The sequence below is a fragment of the Pungitius pungitius genome, chromosome 8 (genome assembly GCF_949316345.1).
Source record: "Pungitius pungitius chromosome 8, fPunPun2.1, whole genome shotgun sequence".
Classification (NCBI taxonomy): domain Eukaryota; kingdom Metazoa; phylum Chordata; class Actinopteri; order Perciformes; family Gasterosteidae; genus Pungitius; species Pungitius pungitius.
This window is the reverse complement of record NC_084907.1, coordinates 11395609-11413333: the sequence shown is the minus strand read 5'-3', so window position 1 is coordinate 11413333 and position 17725 is coordinate 11395609. Positions and strand designations below refer to the sequence as shown.

Genomic DNA, 17725 nt, shown 5'->3' with positions numbered 1-17725 from the left:
ACAAACGTGTTATGGTAGAAGTCTTAAAATGAGAACTATATGTCTCCTTGAACAAAGCTGCTGTCCGTCAGAGCCCAAAAGCTCAAAAGGTTGTCTTAGTTTTCAGTTTTGTTTTTCTTTTTTTGCATCATGTCCCACCTCATTAAAAATAACCGCTGCTTTCGTCTGTTGGAACCAACTTTGTTTTTAGCAAAGGACGAGATAAAACAATACTTCTTTTACGAAGGGAGGGTCACAATTTTTTTATCAGCTGACAGGAAGAAGTTACTGTTAACTTGGTTAACAATTAGCCTGTGTGTTTGTGTGTGTGTATCCTGGCAGCTCCCAGTACCAGCAGCAGTTCTCGCTTTGATGTACCACGAGAGACTGCTGCCTTACACTGGCAAAAGTCCACGTCTTATCGACAGAGACTCTCTGTCCAGCACCAGCCCCCCCGAAGACAATGGTAATGATAATGTGTCTATACACGTGTTTGTGATCAACTATATTCAAAATAAATGCGCGACCTCAGTATCCCTGTCTGTCCAGTTCACGGGAGTTGGTTTGCATGCTGTAACCCTGCCAAATTCCGGGACCGTCCTGCTTCGTTCTTCATTCTCCACGCACTGGGTGGGGCCATCCTCTTCATCACTGATGGGATAATAGTGAGACTTTCATCTTACACAATACACATAACACAGACTCTATATCAGAATTTACTGTGGCAGCAGAGGTTGAGGAGTTAGGCATAGTTATTGTGTGAGGTCACATGGTTAAAATGTATCCTATGTAGTTCACCTACTGATTTGGCACAACAGAAGTTGAAATAGCACTTGAATTCTGCAATTGGGATACAAAGAATTCCACTCCTCTCATTCTCTGGCCCACATTATCAGACTTCAAAACCTCTGCTCTGCACTAACCTCCTGCTGTGTTTATTGTGCTGAAGGGCTCCTATGCTGGCTTTGTCTACACCTACGCAGTGTCCCCTCCTTTGCTGATGGGTCATAAGACCGCTGGCTGTCTGGACAGTACATTCTGGGCCTCCATCACAGTAGGAAGACTGGCTTTCATCTACCTGTCTTACAGATACACAGCACCAAGGCTGCTCACCTTCAGTCTGGTAAGACTAATTTATAGAAGTAATATATATTTAACACCTACACCCTAACATTAACACGGTGGTTGATATCACAGGACAGAAAGGTTAGAGCTCAAAGGGTCAGCATCAACTTTTTCCCAACAATGAATCAGTCAGTCATTTCAAGTATATGCAAATGAGATCATGGACAGCTGTTGTATGATAGTTTTAACCAAATATTTGAACTGGGTGAGAGTTCACGTGACAGGATCTCTCAAGAGTAATTCAAATAAAAAAAAACTTTAAACCAAACGGTCCTTTGTCATGCTCAGTAGACTCAGTGTTTTTAAATACATGTACAAACAAATGTAGATGTAAGTGGCAGATATCCCCTCAGTTTAAGTGTCAAATTACACCACGATATCCTCTCTAGTGGTCTGAAATGCAGAGTGCACCTTTAGGTGATGAAATGAATACATAAAGCTTTTCAGCAAATTTTTTCTTTAATCATTTCTCTGTGTTTTTCATTTGCTCAACATTTAGAGTTGGCGACTCACAGATCTTTGGCTTTTCAGTCGCTTCTACTATTTGCACATTGATGTACAAGGCTAGACAGTGACTTTGTCTGTTGAAAGCCTTGTCTTGTTGAGTAGAACACAGCTAGTACAATGCTAAGAGATGTCGCAGAAGGCTCTCTATTGTTTATGGAAAGCTTATTTGAAATTAGCTACATTCTTTTCCCCATGCTTTTATATAGTCTGTGCTTCTCCCATATGTGCCGAAATAGCTCAGTTGGGAGAGCGTCAGACTGAAGATCTGAAGGTCCCTGGTTCAATCCCGGGTTTCGGCAATTGTGATATCTATCCAAACATCATTTAGCGTTGCCGACTCAGAGATATTTGGCTTTTGTATTCGCTTCTACTATTTGCACATTGATGTGTAAGGCTGGACAGTGACTTTGTCTGTTGAAAGCCTTGTCTTGTTGAGTAGAACCAGCTTAGTACAATGCCAAGAGAAGTCGCAAAAGCCTCTCTATTCGTTTATCGAAAGCTTCTTTTAAAACGAACTACATTGTTTTCCCCATGCTTTTATATAGTGTGTGCTTCTCCCTTTCTTTTTTTTTTTGTGCCGAAATAGCTCAGTTGGGAGAGCGTCAGACTGAAGATCTGAAGGTCCCTGGTTCAATCCCGGGTTTCGGCAATTGTGATATCTGTCCAAACGTCATTTAGCGTTGCCGACTCAGAGATATTTAGCTTTTTTAGTCACTTCTACTATTTGCACATTGATGTGTAAGGCTGGACAGTGAAAGCCTTGTCTTGTTGAGTAGAACATGGCTAGTACTATGCTAAGAGATCTAGCAAAAGGCTCTCAATTGTTTATGGAAAGCTTCTTTTGAAATTAGCTAGATTCTTTTCCCCATGCTTTTATATAGTCTGTGCTTCTCCCATTGTTTTTTTTTGTGCCGAAATAGCTCAGTTGGGAGAGCGTCAGACTTAAGATCTGAAGGTCCCTGGTTCAATCCCGGGTTTTGGCAATTTTTTTATCTTTCCAAAAGTCATTTGGCGTTGCCGACTCAGAGATATTTGGCTTTTTTAGTCGCTTCTACTATTTGCACATTGATGTATAAGGTTAGACAGTGACTTTGTCTGTTGAAAGCCTTGTCTTGTTGAGTAGAACCAGCTTAGTACAATGCCAAGAGAAGTCGCAAAAGCCTCTCTATTTGTTTATGGAAAGCTTCTTTTAAAACTAACTACATTGTTTTTCTCATGCTTTTACATAGTCTGTGCTTCTCCCGTTGTTTTTTTTTTTGCGGAAATAGCTCAGTTGGGAGAGCGTCAGACTGAAGATCTGAAGGTCCCTGGTTCAATCCCGGGTTTCGGCAATTGTGACATCTGTCCAAACAACATTTAGAGTTTCCGACTCACAGATCTTTGGCTTTTCAGTCGCTTCTACTATTTGCACATTAATGTATAAGGCTAGACAGTGACTTTGTCTGTTGAAAGCCTTGTCTTCTTGAGTAGAACATGGCTACTACAATGCCAAGAGATGTCGCAGAAGGCTCTCTATTGTTTATGGAAAGCTTCTTTTGAAATTAGCTACATTCTTTTTTCCATGCTTCTATATAGTCTGTGCTTTTCCCATATGTGCCGAAATAGCTCAGTTGGGAGAGCGTCAGACTGAAGATCTGAAGGTCCCTGGTTCAATCCCGGGTTTCGGCAATTGTGACATCTGTCCAAACAACATTTAGCGTTGCCGACTCAGAGATATTTGGCTTTTTTAGTCGCTTCTACTATTTGCACATTGATTTGTAAGGCTGGACAGTGAAAGCCTTGTCTTGTTGAGTAGAACATGGATAGTACTATGCTAAGAGATCTAGCAAAAGGCTCTCAATTGTTTATGGAAAGCTTCTTTTGAAATTAGCTACATTCTTTTCCCCATGCTTTTATATAGTCTGTGCTTCTCCCATATGTGCCAAAATAGCTCAGTTGGGAGAGCGTCAGACTGAAGATCTGAAGGTCCCTGGTTCAATCCCGGGTTTCGGCAATTGTGACATCTATCCAAACAACATTTAGAGTTGCCGACTCACAGATCTTTGGCTTTTCAGTCGCTTCTACTATTTGCACATTAATGTATAAGGCTAGACAGTGACTTTGTCTGTTGAAAGCCTTGTCTTCTTGAGTAGAACATGGCTAGTACAATGCTAAGAGATGTCGCAGAAGGCTCTCTATTGTTTATGGAAAGCTTCTTTTGAAACTAGCTACATTCTTTTTTCAAGGCTTTTATATAGTCTGTGCTTCTCCCATATGTGCCGAAATAGCTCAGTTGGGAGAGCGTCAGACTGAAGATCTGAAGGTCCCTGGTTCAATCCCGGGTTTCGGCAATTGTGTTATCTGTCCAAACAACATTTAGCGTTGCCGACTCAGAGATATTTGGCTTTTTTAGTCGCTTCTACTATTTGCACATTGATTTGTAAGGCTGGACAGTGAAAGCCTTGTCTTGTTGAGTAGAACATGGATAGTACTATGCTAAGAGATCTAGCAAAAGGCTCTCAATTGTTTATGGAAAGCTTCTTTTGGAATTAGCTACATTCTTTTCCCCATGCTTTTATATAGTCTGTGCTTCTCCCATATGTGCCAAAATAGCTCAGTTGGGAGAGCGTCAGACTGAAGATCTGAAGGTCCCTGGTTCAATCCCGGGTTTCGGCAATTTTTTTATCTTTCCAAAAGTCATTTGGCGTTGCCGACTCAGAGATATTTGGCTTTTTTAGTCGCTTCTACTATTTGCACATTGATGTATAAGGTTAGACAGTGACTTTGTCTGTTGAAAGCCTTGTCTTGTTGAGTAGAACCAGCTTAGTACAATGCCAAGAGAAGTCGCAAAAGCCTCTCTATTTGTTTATGGAAAGCTTCTTTTAAAACTAACTACATTGTTTTTCTCATGCTTTTACATAGTCTGTGCTTCTCCCGTTGTTTTTTTTTTTGCGGAAATAGCTCAGTTGGGAGAGCGTCAGACTGAAGATCTGAAGGTCCCTGGTTCAATCCCGGGTTTCGGCAATTGTGACATCTGTCCAAACAACATTTAGAGTTTCCGACTCACAGATCTTTGGCTTTTCAGTCGCTTCTACTATTTGCACATTAATGTATAAGGCTAGACAGTGACTTTGTCTGTTGAAAGCCTTGTCTTCTTGAGTAGAACATGGCTACTACAATGCCAAGAGATGTCGCAGAAGGCTCTCTATTGTTTATGGAAAGCTTCTTTTGAAATTAGCTACATTCTTTTTTCCATGCTTCTATATAGTCTGTGCTTTTCCCATATGTGCCGAAATAGCTCAGTTGGGAGAGCGTCAGACTGAAGATCTGAAGGTCCCTGGTTCAATCCCGGGTTTCGGCAATTGTGACATCTGTCCAAACAACATTTAGCATTGCCGACTCAGAGATATTTGGCTTTTTTAGTCGCTTCTACTATTTGCACATTGATTTGTAAGGCTGGACAGTGAAAGCCTTGTCTTGTTGAGTAGAACATGGATAGTACTATGCTAAGAGATCTAGCAAAAGGCTCTCAATTGTTTATGGAAAGCTTCTTTTGAAATTAGCTACATTCTTTTCACCATGCTTTTATATAGTCTGTGCTTCTCCCATATGTGCCAAAATAGCTCAGTTGGGAGAGCGTCAGACTGAAGATCTGAAGGTCCCTGGTTCAATCCCGGGTTTCGGCAATTGTGACATCTATCCAAACAACATTTAGAGTTGCCGACTCACAGATCTTTGGCTTTTCAGTCGCTTCTACTATTTGCACATTAATGTATAAGGCTAGACAGTGACTTTGTCTGTTGAAAGCCTTGTCTTCTTGAGTAGAACATGGCTAGTGCAATGCTAAGAGATGTCGCAGAAGGCTCTCTATTGTTTATGGAAAGCTTCTTTTGAAACTAGCTACATTCTTTTTTCAAGGCTTTTATATAGTCTGTGCTTCTCCCATATGTGCCGAAATAGCTCAGTTGGGAGAGCGTCAGACTGAAGATCTGAAGGTCCCTGGTTCAATCCCGGGTTTCGGCAATTGTGTTATCTGTCCAAACAACATTTAGCGTTGCCGACTCAGAGATATTTGGCTTTTTTAGTCGCTTCTACTATTTGCACATTGATTTGTAAGGCTGGACAGTGAAAGCCTTGTCTTGTTGAGTAGAACATGGATAGTACTATGCTAAGAGATCTAGCAAAAGGCTCTCAATTGTTTATGGAAAGCTTCTTTTGGAATTAGCTACATTCTTTTCCTCATGCTTTTATATAGTCTGTGCTTCTCCCATATGTGCCAAAATAGCTCAGTTGGGAGAGCGTCAGACTGAAGATCTGAAGGTCCCTGGTCCAATCCCGGGTTTCGGCAATTTTTTTATCTTTCCAAAAGTCATTTGGCGTTGCCGACTCAGAGATATTTGGCTTTTTTAGTCGCTTCTACTATTTGCACATTGATGTATAAGGTTAGACAGTGACTTTGTCTGTTGAAAGCCTTGTCTTGTTGAGTAGAACCAGCTTAGTACAATGCCAAGAGAAGTCGCAAAAGCCTCTCTATTTGTTTATGGAAAGCTTCTTTTAAAACTAACTACATTGTTTTTCTCATGCTTTTACATAGTCTGTGCTTCTCCCGTTGTTTTTTTTTTTGCGGAAATAGCTCAGTTGGGAGAGCGTCAGACTGAAGATCTGAAGGTCCCTGGTTCAATCCCGGGTTTCGGCAATTGTGACATCTGTCCAAACAACATTTAGAGTTGCCGACTCAGAGATCTTTGGCTTTTCAGTCGCTTCTACTATTTGCACATTAATGTATAAGGCTAGACAGTGACTTTGTCTGTTGAAAGCCTTGTCTTCTTGAGTAGAACATGGCTACTACAATGCCAAGAGATGTCGCAGAAGGCTCTCTATTGTTTATGGAAAGCTTCTTTTGAAATTAGCTACATTCTTTTTTCCATGGTTTTATATAGTCTGTGCTTCTCCCATATGTGCCAAAATAGCTCAGTTGGGAGAGCGTCAGACTGAAGATCTGAAGGTCCCTGGTCCAATCCCGGGTTTCGGCAATTTTTTTATCTTTCCAAAAGTCATTTGGCGTTGCCGACTCAGAGATATTTGGCTTTTTTAGTCGCTTCTACTATTTGCACATTGATGTATAAGGTTAGACAGTGACTTTGTCTGTTGAAAGCCTTGTCTTGTTGAGTAGAACCAGCTTAGTACAATGCCAAGAGAAGTCGCAAAAGCCTCTCTATTTGTTTATGGAAAGCTTCTTTTAAAACTAACTACATTGTTTTTCTCATGCTTTTACATAGTCTGTGCTTCTCCCGTTGTTTTTTTTTTTGCGGAAATAGCTCAGTTGGGAGAGCGTCAGACTGAAGATCTGAAGGTCCCTGGTTCAATCCCGGGTTTCGGCAATTGTGACATCTGTCCAAACAACATTTAGAGTTGCCGACTCAGAGATCTTTGGCTTTTCAGTCGCTTCTACTATTTGCACATTAATGTATAAGGCTAGACAGTGACTTTGTCTGTTGAAAGCCTTGTCTTCTTGAGTAGAACATGGCTACTACAATGCCAAGAGATGTCGCAGAAGGCTCTCTATTGTTTATGGAAAGCTTCTTTTGAAATTAGCTACATTCTTTTTTCCATGGTTTTATATAGTCTGTGCTTTTCCCATATGTGCCGAAATAGCTCAGTTGGGCGAGCGTCAGACTGAAGATCTGAAGGTCCCTGGTTCAATCCCGGGTTTCGGCAATTGTGACATCTGTCCAAACAACATTTAGCGTTGCCGACTCAGAGATATTTGGCTTTTTTAGTCGCTTCTACTATTTGCACATTGATTTGTAAGGCTGGACAGTGAAAGCCTTGTCTTGTTGAGTAGAACATGGATAGTACTATGCTAAGAGATCTAGCAAAAGGCTCTCAATTGTTTATGGAAAGCTTCTTTTGAAATTAGCTACATTCTTTTCCCCATGCTTTTATATAGTCTGTGCTTCTCCCATATGTGCCAAAATAGCTCAGTTGGGAGAGCGTCAGACTGAAGATCTGAAGGTCCCTGGTTCAATCCCGGGTTTCGGCAATTGTGACATCTATCCAAACAACATTTAGAGTTGCCGACTCACAGATCTTTGGCTTTTCAGTCGCTTCTACTATTTGCACATTAATGTATAAGGCTAGACAGTGACTTTGTCTGTTGAAAGCCTTGTCTTCTTGAGTAGAACATGGCTAGTACAATGCTAAGAGATGTCGCAGAAGGCTCTCTATTGTTTATGGAAAGCTTCTTTTGAAACTAGCTACATTCTTTTTTCAAGGCTTTTATATAGTCTGTGCTTCTCCCATATGTGCCGAAATAGCTCAGTTGGGAGAGCGTCAGACTGAAGATCTGAAGGTCCCTGGTTCAATCCCGGGTTTCGGCAATTGTGTTATCTGTCCAAACAACATTTAGCGTTGCCGACTCAGAGATATTTGGCTTTTTTAGTCGCTTCTACTATTTGCACATTGATTTGTAAGGCTGGACAGTGAAAGCCTTGTCTTGTTGAGTAGAACATGGATAGTACTATGCTAAGAGATCTAGCAAAAGGCTCTCAATTGTTTATGGAAAGCTTCTTTTGGAATTAGCTACATTCTTTTCCCCATGCTTTTATATAGTCTGTGCTTCTCCCATATGTGCCAAAATAGCTCAGTTGGGAGAGCGTCAGACTGAAGATCTGAAGGTCCCTGGTTCAATCCCGGGTTTCGGCAATTTTTTTATCTTTCCAAAAGTCATTTGGCGTTGCCGACTCAGAGATATTTGGCTTTTTTAGTCGCTTCTACTATTTGCACATTGATGTATAAGGTTAGACAGTGACTTTGTCTGTTGAAAGCCTTGTCTTGTTGAGTAGAACCAGCTTAGTACAATGCCAAGAGAAGTCGCAAAAGCCTCTCTATTTGTTTATGGAAAGCTTCTTTTAAAACTAACTACATTGTTTTTCTCATGCTTTTACATAGTCTGTGCTTCTCCCGTTGTTTTTTTTTTTGCGGAAATAGCTCAGTTGGGAGAGCGTCAGACTGAAGATCTGAAGGTCCCTGGTTCAATCCCGGGTTTCGGCAATTGTGACATCTGTCCAAACAACATTTAGAGTTTCCGACTCACAGATCTTTGGCTTTTCAGTCGCTTCTACTATTTGCACATTAATGTATAAGGCTAGACAGTGACTTTGTCTGTTGAAAGCCTTGTCTTCTTGAGTAGAACATGGCTACTACAATGCCAAGAGATGTCGCAGAAGGCTCTCTATTGTTTATGGAAAGCTTCTTTTGAAATTAGCTACATTCTTTTTTCCATGCTTCTATATAGTCTGTGCTTTTCCCATATGTGCCGAAATAGCTCAGTTGGGAGAGCGTCAGACTGAAGATCTGAAGGTCCCTGGTTCAATCCCGGGTTTCGGCAATTGTGACATCTGTCCAAACAACATTTAGCATTGCCGACTCAGAGATATTTGGCTTTTTTAGTCGCTTCTACTATTTGCACATTGATTTGTAAGGCTGGACAGTGAAAGCCTTGTCTTGTTGAGTAGAACATGGATAGTACTATGCTAAGAGATCTAGCAAAAGGCTCTCAATTGTTTATGGAAAGCTTCTTTTGAAATTAGCTACATTCTTTTCCCCATGCTTTTATATAGTCTGTGCTTCTCCCATATGTGCCAAAATAGCTCAGTTGGGAGAGCGTCAGACTGAAGATCTGAAGGTCCCTGGTTCAATCCCGGGTTTCGGCAATTGTGACATCTATCCAAACAACATTTAGAGTTGCCGACTCACAGATCTTTGGCTTTTCAGTCGCTTCTACTATTTGCACATTAATGTATAAGGCTAGACAGTGACTTTGTCTGTTGAAAGCCTTGTCTTCTTGAGTAGAACATGGCTAGTGCAATGCTAAGAGATGTCGCAGAAGGCTCTCTATTGTTTATGGAAAGCTTCTTTTGAAACTAGCTACATTCTTTTTTCAAGGCTTTTATATAGTCTGTGCTTCTCCCATATGTGCCGAAATAGCTCAGTTGGGAGAGCGTCAGACTGAAGATCTGAAGGTCCCTGGTTCAATCCCGGGTTTCGGCAATTGTGTTATCTGTCCAAACAACATTTAGCGTTGCCGACTCAGAGATATTTGGCTTTTTTAGTCGCTTCTACTATTTGCACATTGATTTGTAAGGCTGGACAGTGAAAGCCTTGTCTTGTTGAGTAGAACATGGATAGTACTATGCTAAGAGATCTAGCAAAAGGCTCTCAATTGTTTATGGAAAGCTTCTTTTGGAATTAGCTACATTCTTTTCCTCATGCTTTTATATAGTCTGTGCTTCTCCCATATGTGCCAAAATAGCTCAGTTGGGAGAGCGTCAGACTGAAGATCTGAAGGTCCCTGGTCCAATCCCGGGTTTCGGCAATTTTTTTATCTTTCCAAAAGTCATTTGGCGTTGCCGACTCAGAGATATTTGGCTTTTTTAGTCGCTTCTACTATTTGCACATTGATGTATAAGGTTAGACAGTGACTTTGTCTGTTGAAAGCCTTGTCTTGTTGAGTAGAACCAGCTTAGTACAATGCCAAGAGAAGTCGCAAAAGCCTCTCTATTTGTTTATGGAAAGCTTCTTTTAAAACTAACTACATTGTTTTTCTCATGCTTTTACATAGTCTGTGCTTCTCCCGTTGTTTTTTTTTTTGCGGAAATAGCTCAGTTGGGAGAGCGTCAGACTGAAGATCTGAAGGTCCCTGGTTCAATCCCGGGTTTCGGCAATTGTGACATCTGTCCAAACAACATTTAGAGTTGCCGACTCAGAGATCTTTGGCTTTTCAGTCGCTTCTACTATTTGCACATTAATGTATAAGGCTAGACAGTGACTTTGTCTGTTGAAAGCCTTGTCTTCTTGAGTAGAACATGGCTACTACAATGCCAAGAGATGTCGCAGAAGGCTCTCTATTGTTTATGGAAAGCTTCTTTTGAAATTAGCTACATTCTTTTTTCCATGGTTTTATATAGTCTGTGCTTCTCCCATATGTGCCAAAATAGCTCAGTTGGGAGAGCGTCAGACTGAAGATCTGAAGGTCCCTGGTCCAATCCCGGGTTTCGGCAATTTTTTTATCTTTCCAAAAGTCATTTGGCGTTGCCGACTCAGAGATATTTGGCTTTTTTAGTCGCTTCTACTATTTGCACATTGATGTATAAGGTTAGACAGTGACTTTGTCTGTTGAAAGCCTTGTCTTGTTGAGTAGAACCAGCTTAGTACAATGCCAAGAGAAGTCGCAAAAGCCTCTCTATTTGTTTATGGAAAGCTTCTTTTAAAACTAACTACATTGTTTTTCTCATGCTTTTACATAGTCTGTGCTTCTCCCGTTGTTTTTTTTTTTGCGGAAATAGCTCAGTTGGGAGAGCGTCAGACTGAAGATCTGAAGGTCCCTGGTTCAATCCCGGGTTTCGGCAATTGTGACATCTGTCCAAACAACATTTAGAGTTGCCGACTCAGAGATCTTTGGCTTTTCAGTCGCTTCTACTATTTGCACATTAATGTATAAGGCTAGACAGTGACTTTGTCTGTTGAAAGCCTTGTCTTCTTGAGTAGAACATGGCTACTACAATGCCAAGAGATGTCGCAGAAGGCTCTCTATTGTTTATGGAAAGCTTCTTTTGAAATTAGCTACATTCTTTTTTCCATGGTTTTATATAGTCTGTGCTTTTCCCATATGTGCCGAAATAGCTCAGTTGGGCGAGCGTCAGACTGAAGATCTGAAGGTCCCTGGTTCAATCCCGGGTTTCGGCAATTGTGACATCTGTCCAAACAACATTTAGCGTTGCCGACTCAGAGATATTTGGCTTTTTTAGTCGCTTCTACTATTTGCACATTGATTTGTAAGGCTGGACAGTGAAAGCCTTGTCTTGTTGAGTAGAACATGGATAGTACTATGCTAAGAGATCTAGCAAAAGGCTCTCAATTGTTTATGGAAAGCTTCTTTTGAAATTAGCTACATTCTTTTCCCCATGCTTTTATATAGTCTGTGCTTCTCCCATATGTGCCAAAATAGCTCAGTTGGGAGAGCGTCAGACTGAAGATCTGAAGGTCCCTGGTTCAATCCCGGGTTTCGGCAATTGTGACATCTATCCAAACAACATTTAGAGTTGCCGACTCACAGATCTTTGGCTTTTCAGTCGCTTCTACTATTTGCACATTAATGTATAAGGCTAGACAGTGACTTTGTCTGTTGAAAGCCTTGTCTTCTTGAGTAGAACATGGCTAGTACAATGCTAAGAGATGTCGCAGAAGGCTCTCTATTGTTTATGGAAAGCTTCTTTTGAAACTAGCTACATTCTTTTTTCAAGGCTTTTATATAGTCTGTGCTTCTCCCATATGTGCCGAAATAGCTCAGTTGGGAGAGCGTCAGACTGAAGATCTGAAGGTCCCTGGTTCAATCCCGGGTTTCGGCAATTGTGTTATCTGTCCAAACAACATTTAGCGTTGCCGACTCAGAGATATTTGGCTTTTTTAGTCGCTTCTACTATTTGCACATTGATTTGTAAGGCTGGACAGTGAAAGCCTTGTCTTGTTGAGTAGAACATGGATAGTACTATGCTAAGAGATCTAGCAAAAGGCTCTCAATTGTTTATGGAAAGCTTCTTTTGGAATTAGCTACATTCTTTTCCCCATGCTTTTATATAGTCTGTGCTTCTCCCATATGTGCCAAAATAGCTCAGTTGGGAGAGCGTCAGACTGAAGATCTGAAGGTCCCTGGTTCAATCCCGGGTTTCGGCAATTTTTTTATCTTTCCAAAAGTCATTTGGCGTTGCCGACTCAGAGATATTTGGCTTTTTTAGTCGCTTCTACTATTTGCACATTGATGTATAAGGTTAGACAGTGACTTTGTCTGTTGAAAGCCTTGTCTTGTTGAGTAGAACCAGCTTAGTACAATGCCAAGAGAAGTCGCAAAAGCCTCTCTATTTGTTTATGGAAAGCTTCTTTTAAAACTAACTACATTGTTTTTCTCATGCTTTTACATAGTCTGTGCTTCTCCCGTTGTTTTTTTTTTTGCGGAAATAGCTCAGTTGGGAGAGCGTCAGACTGAAGATCTGAAGGTCCCTGGTTCAATCCCGGGTTTCGGCAATTGTGACATCTGTCCAAACAACATTTAGAGTTTCCGACTCACAGATCTTTGGCTTTTCAGTCGCTTCTACTATTTGCACATTAATGTATAAGGCTAGACAGTGACTTTGTCTGTTGAAAGCCTTGTCTTCTTGAGTAGAACATGGCTACTACAATGCCAAGAGATGTCGCAGAAGGCTCTCTATTGTTTATGGAAAGCTTCTTTTGAAATTAGCTACATTCTTTTTTCCATGCTTCTATATAGTCTGTGCTTTTCCCATATGTGCCGAAATAGCTCAGTTGGGAGAGCGTCAGACTGAAGATCTGAAGGTCCCTGGTTCAATCCCGGGTTTCGGCAATTGTGACATCTGTCCAAACAACATTTAGCATTGCCGACTCAGAGATATTTGGCTTTTTTAGTCGCTTCTACTATTTGCACATTGATTTGTAAGGCTGGACAGTGAAAGCCTTGTCTTGTTGAGTAGAACATGGATAGTACTATGCTAAGAGATCTAGCAAAAGGCTCTCAATTGTTTATGGAAAGCTTCTTTTGAAATTAGCTACATTCTTTTCCCCATGCTTTTATATAGTCTGTGCTTCTCCCATATGTGCCAAAATAGCTCAGTTGGGAGAGCGTCAGACTGAAGATCTGAAGGTCCCTGGTTCAATCCCGGGTTTCGGCAATTGTGACATCTATCCAAACAACATTTAGAGTTGCCGACTCACAGATCTTTGGCTTTTCAGTCGCTTCTACTATTTGCACATTAATGTATAAGGCTAGACAGTGACTTTGTCTGTTGAAAGCCTTGTCTTCTTGAGTAGAACATGGCTAGTGCAATGCTAAGAGATGTCGCAGAAGGCTCTCTATTGTTTATGGAAAGCTTCTTTTGAAACTAGCTACATTCTTTTTTCAAGGCTTTTATATAGTCTGTGCTTCTCCCATATGTGCCGAAATAGCTCAGTTGGGAGAGCGTCAGACTGAAGATCTGAAGGTCCCTGGTTCAATCCCGGGTTTCGGCAATTGTGTTATCTGTCCAAACAACATTTAGCGTTGCCGACTCAGAGATATTTGGCTTTTTTAGTCGCTTCTACTATTTGCACATTGATTTGTAAGGCTGGACAGTGAAAGCCTTGTCTTGTTGAGTAGAACATGGATAGTACTATGCTAAGAGATCTAGCAAAAGGCTCTCAATTGTTTATGGAAAGCTTCTTTTGGAATTAGCTACATTCTTTTCCTCATGCTTTTATATAGTCTGTGCTTCTCCCATATGTGCCAAAATAGCTCAGTTGGGAGAGCGTCAGACTGAAGATCTGAAGGTCCCTGGTCCAATCCCGGGTTTCGGCAATTTTTTTATCTTTCCAAAAGTCATTTGGCGTTGCCGACTCAGAGATATTTGGCTTTTTTAGTCGCTTCTACTATTTGCACATTGATGTATAAGGTTAGACAGTGACTTTGTCTGTTGAAAGCCTTGTCTTGTTGAGTAGAACCAGCTTAGTACAATGCCAAGAGAAGTCGCAAAAGCCTCTCTATTTGTTTATGGAAAGCTTCTTTTAAAACTAACTACATTGTTTTTCTCATGCTTTTACATAGTCTGTGCTTCTCCCGTTGTTTTTTTTTTTGCGGAAATAGCTCAGTTGGGAGAGCGTCAGACTGAAGATCTGAAGGTCCCTGGTTCAATCCCGGGTTTCGGCAATTGTGACATCTGTCCAAACAACATTTAGAGTTGCCGACTCAGAGATCTTTGGCTTTTCAGTCGCTTCTACTATTTGCACATTAATGTATAAGGCTAGACAGTGACTTTGTCTGTTGAAAGCCTTGTCTTCTTGAGTAGAACATGGCTACTACAATGCCAAGAGATGTCGCAGAAGGCTCTCTATTGTTTATGGAAAGCTTCTTTTGAAATTAGCTACATTCTTTTTTCCATGGTTTTATATAGTCTGTGCTTCTCCCATATGTGCCAAAATAGCTCAGTTGGGAGAGCGTCAGACTGAAGATCTGAAGGTCCCTGGTCCAATCCCGGGTTTCGGCAATTTTTTTATCTTTCCAAAAGTCATTTGGCGTTGCCGACTCAGAGATATTTGGCTTTTTTAGTCGCTTCTACTATTTGCACATTGATGTATAAGGTTAGACAGTGACTTTGTCTGTTGAAAGCCTTGTCTTGTTGAGTAGAACCAGCTTAGTACAATGCCAAGAGAAGTCGCAAAAGCCTCTCTATTTGTTTATGGAAAGCTTCTTTTAAAACTAACTACATTGTTTTTCTCATGCTTTTACATAGTCTGTGCTTCTCCCGTTGTTTTTTTTTTTGCGGAAATAGCTCAGTTGGGAGAGCGTCAGACTGAAGATCTGAAGGTCCCTGGTTCAATCCCGGGTTTCGGCAATTGTGACATCTGTCCAAACAACATTTAGAGTTGCCGACTCAGAGATCTTTGGCTTTTCAGTCGCTTCTACTATTTGCACATTAATGTATAAGGCTAGACAGTGACTTTGTCTGTTGAAAGCCTTGTCTTCTTGAGTAGAACATGGCTACTACAATGCCAAGAGATGTCGCAGAAGGCTCTCTATTGTTTATGGAAAGCTTCTTTTGAAATTAGCTACATTCTTTTTTCCATGGTTTTATATAGTCTGTGCTTTTCCCATATGTGCCGAAATAGCTCAGTTGGGCGAGCGTCAGACTGAAGATCTGAAGGTCCCTGGTTCAATCCCGGGTTTCGGCAATTGTGACATCTGTCCAAACAACATTTAGCGTTGCCGACTCAGAGATATTTGGCTTTTTTAGTCGCTTCTACTATTTGCACATTGATTTGTAAGGCTGGACAGTGAAAGCCTTGTCTTGTTGAGTAGAACATGGATAGTACTATGCTAAGAGATCTAGCAAAAGGCTCTCAATTGTTTATGGAAAGCTTCTTTTGAAATTAGCTACATTCTTTTCCCCATGCTTTTATATAGTCTGTGCTTCTCCCATATGTGCCAAAATAGCTCAGTTGGGAGAGCGTCAGACTGAAGATCTGAAGGTCCCTGGTTCAATCCCGGGTTTCGGCAATTGTGACATCTATCCAAACAACATTTAGAGTTGCCGACTCACAGATCTTTGGCTTTTCAGTCGCTTCTACTATTTGCACATTAATGTATAAGGCTAGACAGTGACTTTGTCTGTTGAAAGCCTTGTCTTCTTGAGTAGAACATGGCTAGTACAATGCTAAGAGATGTCGCAGAAGGCTCTCTATTGTTTATGGAAAGCTTCTTTTGAAACTAGCTACATTCTTTTTTCAAGGCTTTTATATAGTCTGTGCTTCTCCCATATGTGCCGAAATAGCTCAGTTGGGAGAGCGTCAGACTGAAGATCTGAAGGTCCCTGGTTCAATCCCGGGTTTCGGCAATTGTGTTATCTGTCCAAACAACATTTAGCGTTGCCGACTCAGAGATATTTGGCTTTTTTAGTCGCTTCTACTATTTGCACATTGATTTGTAAGGCTGGACAGTGAAAGCCTTGTCTTGTTGAGTAGAACATGGATAGTACTATGCTAAGAGATCTAGCAAAAGGCTCTCAATTGTTTATGGAAAGCTTCTTTTGGAATTAGCTACATTCTTTTCCCCATGCTTTTATATAGTCTGTGCTTCTCCCATATGTGCCAAAATAGCTCAGTTGGGAGAGCGTCAGACTGAAGATCTGAAGGTCCCTGGTTCAATCCCGGGTTTCGGCAATTTTTTTATCTTTCCAAAAGTCATTTGGCGTTGCCGACTCAGAGATATTTGGCTTTTTTAGTCGCTTCTACTATTTGCACATTGATGTATAAGGTTAGACAGTGACTTTGTCTGTTGAAAGCCTTGTCTTGTTGAGTAGAACCAGCTTAGTACAATGCCAAGAGAAGTCGCAAAAGCCTCTCTATTTGTTTATGGAAAGCTTCTTTTAAAACTAACTACATTGTTTTTCTCATGCTTTTACATAGTCTGTGCTTCTCCCGTTGTTTTTTTTTTTGCGGAAATAGCTCAGTTGGGAGAGCGTCAGACTGAAGATCTGAAGGTCCCTGGTTCAATCCCGGGTTTCGGCAATTGTGACATCTGTCCAAACAACATTTAGAGTTTCCGACTCACAGATCTTTGGCTTTTCAGTCGCTTCTACTATTTGCACATTAATGTATAAGGCTAGACAGTGACTTTGTCTGTTGAAAGCCTTGTCTTCTTGAGTAGAACATGGCTACTACAATGCCAAGAGATGTCGCAGAAGGCTCTCTATTGTTTATGGAAAGCTTCTTTTGAAATTAGCTACATTCTTTTTTCCATGCTTCTATATAGTCTGTGCTTTTCCCATATGTGCCGAAATAGCTCAGTTGGGAGAGCGTCAGACTGAAGATCTGAAGGTCCCTGGTTCAATCCCGGGTTTCGGCAATTGTGACATCTGTCCAAACAACATTTAGCGTTGCCGACTCAGAGATATTTGGCTTTTTTAGTCGCTTCTACTATTTGCACATTGATTTGTAAGGCTGGACAGTGAAAGCCTTGTCTTGTTGAGTAGAACATGGATAGTACTATGCTAAGAGATCTAGCAAAAGGCTCTCAATTGTTTATGGAAAGCTTCTTTTGAAATTAGCTACATTCTTTTCCCCATGCTTTTATATAGTCTGTGCTTCTCCCATATGTGCCAAAATAGCTCAGTTGGGAGAGCGTCAGACTGAAGATCTGAAGGTCCCTGGTTCAATCCCGGGTTTCGGCAATTGTGACATCTATCCAAACAACATTTAGAGTTGCCGACTCACAGATCTTTGGCTTTTCAGTCGCTTCTACTATTTGCACATTAATGTATAAGGCTAGACAGTGACTTTGTCTGTTGAAAGCCTTGTCTTCTTGAGTAGAACATGGCTAGTACAATGCTAAGAGATGTCGCAGAAGGCTCTCTATTGTTTATGGAAAGCTTCTTTTGAAACTAGCTACATTCTTTTTTCAAGGCTTTTATATAGTCTGTGCTTCTCCCATATGTGCCGAAATAGCTCAGTTGGGAGAGCGTCAGACTGAAGATCTGAAGGTCCCTGGTTCAATCCCGGGTTTCGGCAATTGTGTTATCTGTCCAAACAACAT

The 17725-nt window shown here is 41.0% G+C and overlaps 1 protein-coding gene and 48 non-coding genes across 49 annotated transcripts in view; all 49 read left to right on the top strand.

Moving 5' to 3' along the window:
• The window catches only part of mfsd4aa (major facilitator superfamily domain containing 4Aa), a 189215-nt gene that overhangs the window by 3497 nt on the left and 167993 nt on the right, over positions 1-17725 (top strand). The window contains exons 4-6 of the mRNA XM_037491007.2: positions 322-445; positions 529-644; positions 929-1102. Coding sequence (XP_037346904.1) covers positions 322-445; positions 529-644; positions 929-1102 — 414 coding nt within the window. The remainder of the gene's footprint in view (positions 1-321; positions 446-528; positions 645-928; positions 1103-17725) is intronic.
• Positions 1838-1910, top strand: trnaf-gaa (transfer RNA phenylalanine (anticodon GAA)). Its single transcript has one exon. It is a non-coding gene; the product is annotated as a tRNA-Phe (tRNA).
• On the top strand, positions 2188-2260 carry trnaf-gaa (transfer RNA phenylalanine (anticodon GAA)). The gene has a single exon. It is a non-coding gene; the product is annotated as a tRNA-Phe (tRNA).
• trnal-uaa (transfer RNA leucine (anticodon UAA)) lies at positions 2522-2594 on the top strand. The gene has a single exon. It is a non-coding gene; the product is annotated as a tRNA-Leu (tRNA).
• trnaf-gaa (transfer RNA phenylalanine (anticodon GAA)) lies at positions 2870-2942 on the top strand. The gene has a single exon. It is a non-coding gene; the product is annotated as a tRNA-Phe (tRNA).
• Positions 3207-3279, top strand: trnaf-gaa (transfer RNA phenylalanine (anticodon GAA)). Its single transcript has one exon. It is a non-coding gene; the product is annotated as a tRNA-Phe (tRNA).
• On the top strand, positions 3532-3604 carry trnaf-gaa (transfer RNA phenylalanine (anticodon GAA)). Its single transcript has one exon. It is a non-coding gene; the product is annotated as a tRNA-Phe (tRNA).
• trnaf-gaa (transfer RNA phenylalanine (anticodon GAA)) lies at positions 3869-3941 on the top strand. Its single transcript has one exon. It is a non-coding gene; the product is annotated as a tRNA-Phe (tRNA).
• On the top strand, positions 4194-4266 carry trnaf-gaa (transfer RNA phenylalanine (anticodon GAA)). The gene has a single exon. It is a non-coding gene; the product is annotated as a tRNA-Phe (tRNA).
• On the top strand, positions 4542-4614 carry trnaf-gaa (transfer RNA phenylalanine (anticodon GAA)). The gene has a single exon. It is a non-coding gene; the product is annotated as a tRNA-Phe (tRNA).
• trnaf-gaa (transfer RNA phenylalanine (anticodon GAA)) lies at positions 4879-4951 on the top strand. The gene has a single exon. It is a non-coding gene; the product is annotated as a tRNA-Phe (tRNA).
• On the top strand, positions 5204-5276 carry trnaf-gaa (transfer RNA phenylalanine (anticodon GAA)). The gene has a single exon. It is a non-coding gene; the product is annotated as a tRNA-Phe (tRNA).
• Positions 5541-5613, top strand: trnaf-gaa (transfer RNA phenylalanine (anticodon GAA)). Its single transcript has one exon. It is a non-coding gene; the product is annotated as a tRNA-Phe (tRNA).
• trnaf-gaa (transfer RNA phenylalanine (anticodon GAA)) lies at positions 5866-5938 on the top strand. The gene has a single exon. It is a non-coding gene; the product is annotated as a tRNA-Phe (tRNA).
• Positions 6214-6286, top strand: trnaf-gaa (transfer RNA phenylalanine (anticodon GAA)). Its single transcript has one exon. It is a non-coding gene; the product is annotated as a tRNA-Phe (tRNA).
• On the top strand, positions 6551-6623 carry trnaf-gaa (transfer RNA phenylalanine (anticodon GAA)). The gene has a single exon. It is a non-coding gene; the product is annotated as a tRNA-Phe (tRNA).
• Positions 6899-6971, top strand: trnaf-gaa (transfer RNA phenylalanine (anticodon GAA)). The gene has a single exon. It is a non-coding gene; the product is annotated as a tRNA-Phe (tRNA).
• Positions 7236-7308, top strand: trnaf-gaa (transfer RNA phenylalanine (anticodon GAA)). Its single transcript has one exon. It is a non-coding gene; the product is annotated as a tRNA-Phe (tRNA).
• trnaf-gaa (transfer RNA phenylalanine (anticodon GAA)) lies at positions 7561-7633 on the top strand. The gene has a single exon. It is a non-coding gene; the product is annotated as a tRNA-Phe (tRNA).
• Positions 7898-7970, top strand: trnaf-gaa (transfer RNA phenylalanine (anticodon GAA)). Its single transcript has one exon. It is a non-coding gene; the product is annotated as a tRNA-Phe (tRNA).
• trnaf-gaa (transfer RNA phenylalanine (anticodon GAA)) lies at positions 8223-8295 on the top strand. The gene has a single exon. It is a non-coding gene; the product is annotated as a tRNA-Phe (tRNA).
• On the top strand, positions 8571-8643 carry trnaf-gaa (transfer RNA phenylalanine (anticodon GAA)). The gene has a single exon. It is a non-coding gene; the product is annotated as a tRNA-Phe (tRNA).
• On the top strand, positions 8908-8980 carry trnaf-gaa (transfer RNA phenylalanine (anticodon GAA)). The gene has a single exon. It is a non-coding gene; the product is annotated as a tRNA-Phe (tRNA).
• trnaf-gaa (transfer RNA phenylalanine (anticodon GAA)) lies at positions 9233-9305 on the top strand. Its single transcript has one exon. It is a non-coding gene; the product is annotated as a tRNA-Phe (tRNA).
• On the top strand, positions 9570-9642 carry trnaf-gaa (transfer RNA phenylalanine (anticodon GAA)). Its single transcript has one exon. It is a non-coding gene; the product is annotated as a tRNA-Phe (tRNA).
• Positions 9895-9967, top strand: trnaf-gaa (transfer RNA phenylalanine (anticodon GAA)). Its single transcript has one exon. It is a non-coding gene; the product is annotated as a tRNA-Phe (tRNA).
• trnaf-gaa (transfer RNA phenylalanine (anticodon GAA)) lies at positions 10243-10315 on the top strand. The gene has a single exon. It is a non-coding gene; the product is annotated as a tRNA-Phe (tRNA).
• Positions 10580-10652, top strand: trnaf-gaa (transfer RNA phenylalanine (anticodon GAA)). Its single transcript has one exon. It is a non-coding gene; the product is annotated as a tRNA-Phe (tRNA).
• Positions 10928-11000, top strand: trnaf-gaa (transfer RNA phenylalanine (anticodon GAA)). The gene has a single exon. It is a non-coding gene; the product is annotated as a tRNA-Phe (tRNA).
• On the top strand, positions 11265-11337 carry trnaf-gaa (transfer RNA phenylalanine (anticodon GAA)). Its single transcript has one exon. It is a non-coding gene; the product is annotated as a tRNA-Phe (tRNA).
• On the top strand, positions 11590-11662 carry trnaf-gaa (transfer RNA phenylalanine (anticodon GAA)). Its single transcript has one exon. It is a non-coding gene; the product is annotated as a tRNA-Phe (tRNA).
• Positions 11927-11999, top strand: trnaf-gaa (transfer RNA phenylalanine (anticodon GAA)). Its single transcript has one exon. It is a non-coding gene; the product is annotated as a tRNA-Phe (tRNA).
• Positions 12252-12324, top strand: trnaf-gaa (transfer RNA phenylalanine (anticodon GAA)). Its single transcript has one exon. It is a non-coding gene; the product is annotated as a tRNA-Phe (tRNA).
• Positions 12600-12672, top strand: trnaf-gaa (transfer RNA phenylalanine (anticodon GAA)). Its single transcript has one exon. It is a non-coding gene; the product is annotated as a tRNA-Phe (tRNA).
• trnaf-gaa (transfer RNA phenylalanine (anticodon GAA)) lies at positions 12937-13009 on the top strand. The gene has a single exon. It is a non-coding gene; the product is annotated as a tRNA-Phe (tRNA).
• trnaf-gaa (transfer RNA phenylalanine (anticodon GAA)) lies at positions 13262-13334 on the top strand. The gene has a single exon. It is a non-coding gene; the product is annotated as a tRNA-Phe (tRNA).
• Positions 13599-13671, top strand: trnaf-gaa (transfer RNA phenylalanine (anticodon GAA)). Its single transcript has one exon. It is a non-coding gene; the product is annotated as a tRNA-Phe (tRNA).
• Positions 13924-13996, top strand: trnaf-gaa (transfer RNA phenylalanine (anticodon GAA)). Its single transcript has one exon. It is a non-coding gene; the product is annotated as a tRNA-Phe (tRNA).
• trnaf-gaa (transfer RNA phenylalanine (anticodon GAA)) lies at positions 14272-14344 on the top strand. The gene has a single exon. It is a non-coding gene; the product is annotated as a tRNA-Phe (tRNA).
• trnaf-gaa (transfer RNA phenylalanine (anticodon GAA)) lies at positions 14609-14681 on the top strand. Its single transcript has one exon. It is a non-coding gene; the product is annotated as a tRNA-Phe (tRNA).
• trnaf-gaa (transfer RNA phenylalanine (anticodon GAA)) lies at positions 14957-15029 on the top strand. The gene has a single exon. It is a non-coding gene; the product is annotated as a tRNA-Phe (tRNA).
• On the top strand, positions 15294-15366 carry trnaf-gaa (transfer RNA phenylalanine (anticodon GAA)). Its single transcript has one exon. It is a non-coding gene; the product is annotated as a tRNA-Phe (tRNA).
• Positions 15619-15691, top strand: trnaf-gaa (transfer RNA phenylalanine (anticodon GAA)). The gene has a single exon. It is a non-coding gene; the product is annotated as a tRNA-Phe (tRNA).
• On the top strand, positions 15956-16028 carry trnaf-gaa (transfer RNA phenylalanine (anticodon GAA)). The gene has a single exon. It is a non-coding gene; the product is annotated as a tRNA-Phe (tRNA).
• trnaf-gaa (transfer RNA phenylalanine (anticodon GAA)) lies at positions 16281-16353 on the top strand. The gene has a single exon. It is a non-coding gene; the product is annotated as a tRNA-Phe (tRNA).
• On the top strand, positions 16629-16701 carry trnaf-gaa (transfer RNA phenylalanine (anticodon GAA)). Its single transcript has one exon. It is a non-coding gene; the product is annotated as a tRNA-Phe (tRNA).
• Positions 16966-17038, top strand: trnaf-gaa (transfer RNA phenylalanine (anticodon GAA)). Its single transcript has one exon. It is a non-coding gene; the product is annotated as a tRNA-Phe (tRNA).
• Positions 17291-17363, top strand: trnaf-gaa (transfer RNA phenylalanine (anticodon GAA)). Its single transcript has one exon. It is a non-coding gene; the product is annotated as a tRNA-Phe (tRNA).
• trnaf-gaa (transfer RNA phenylalanine (anticodon GAA)) lies at positions 17628-17700 on the top strand. Its single transcript has one exon. It is a non-coding gene; the product is annotated as a tRNA-Phe (tRNA).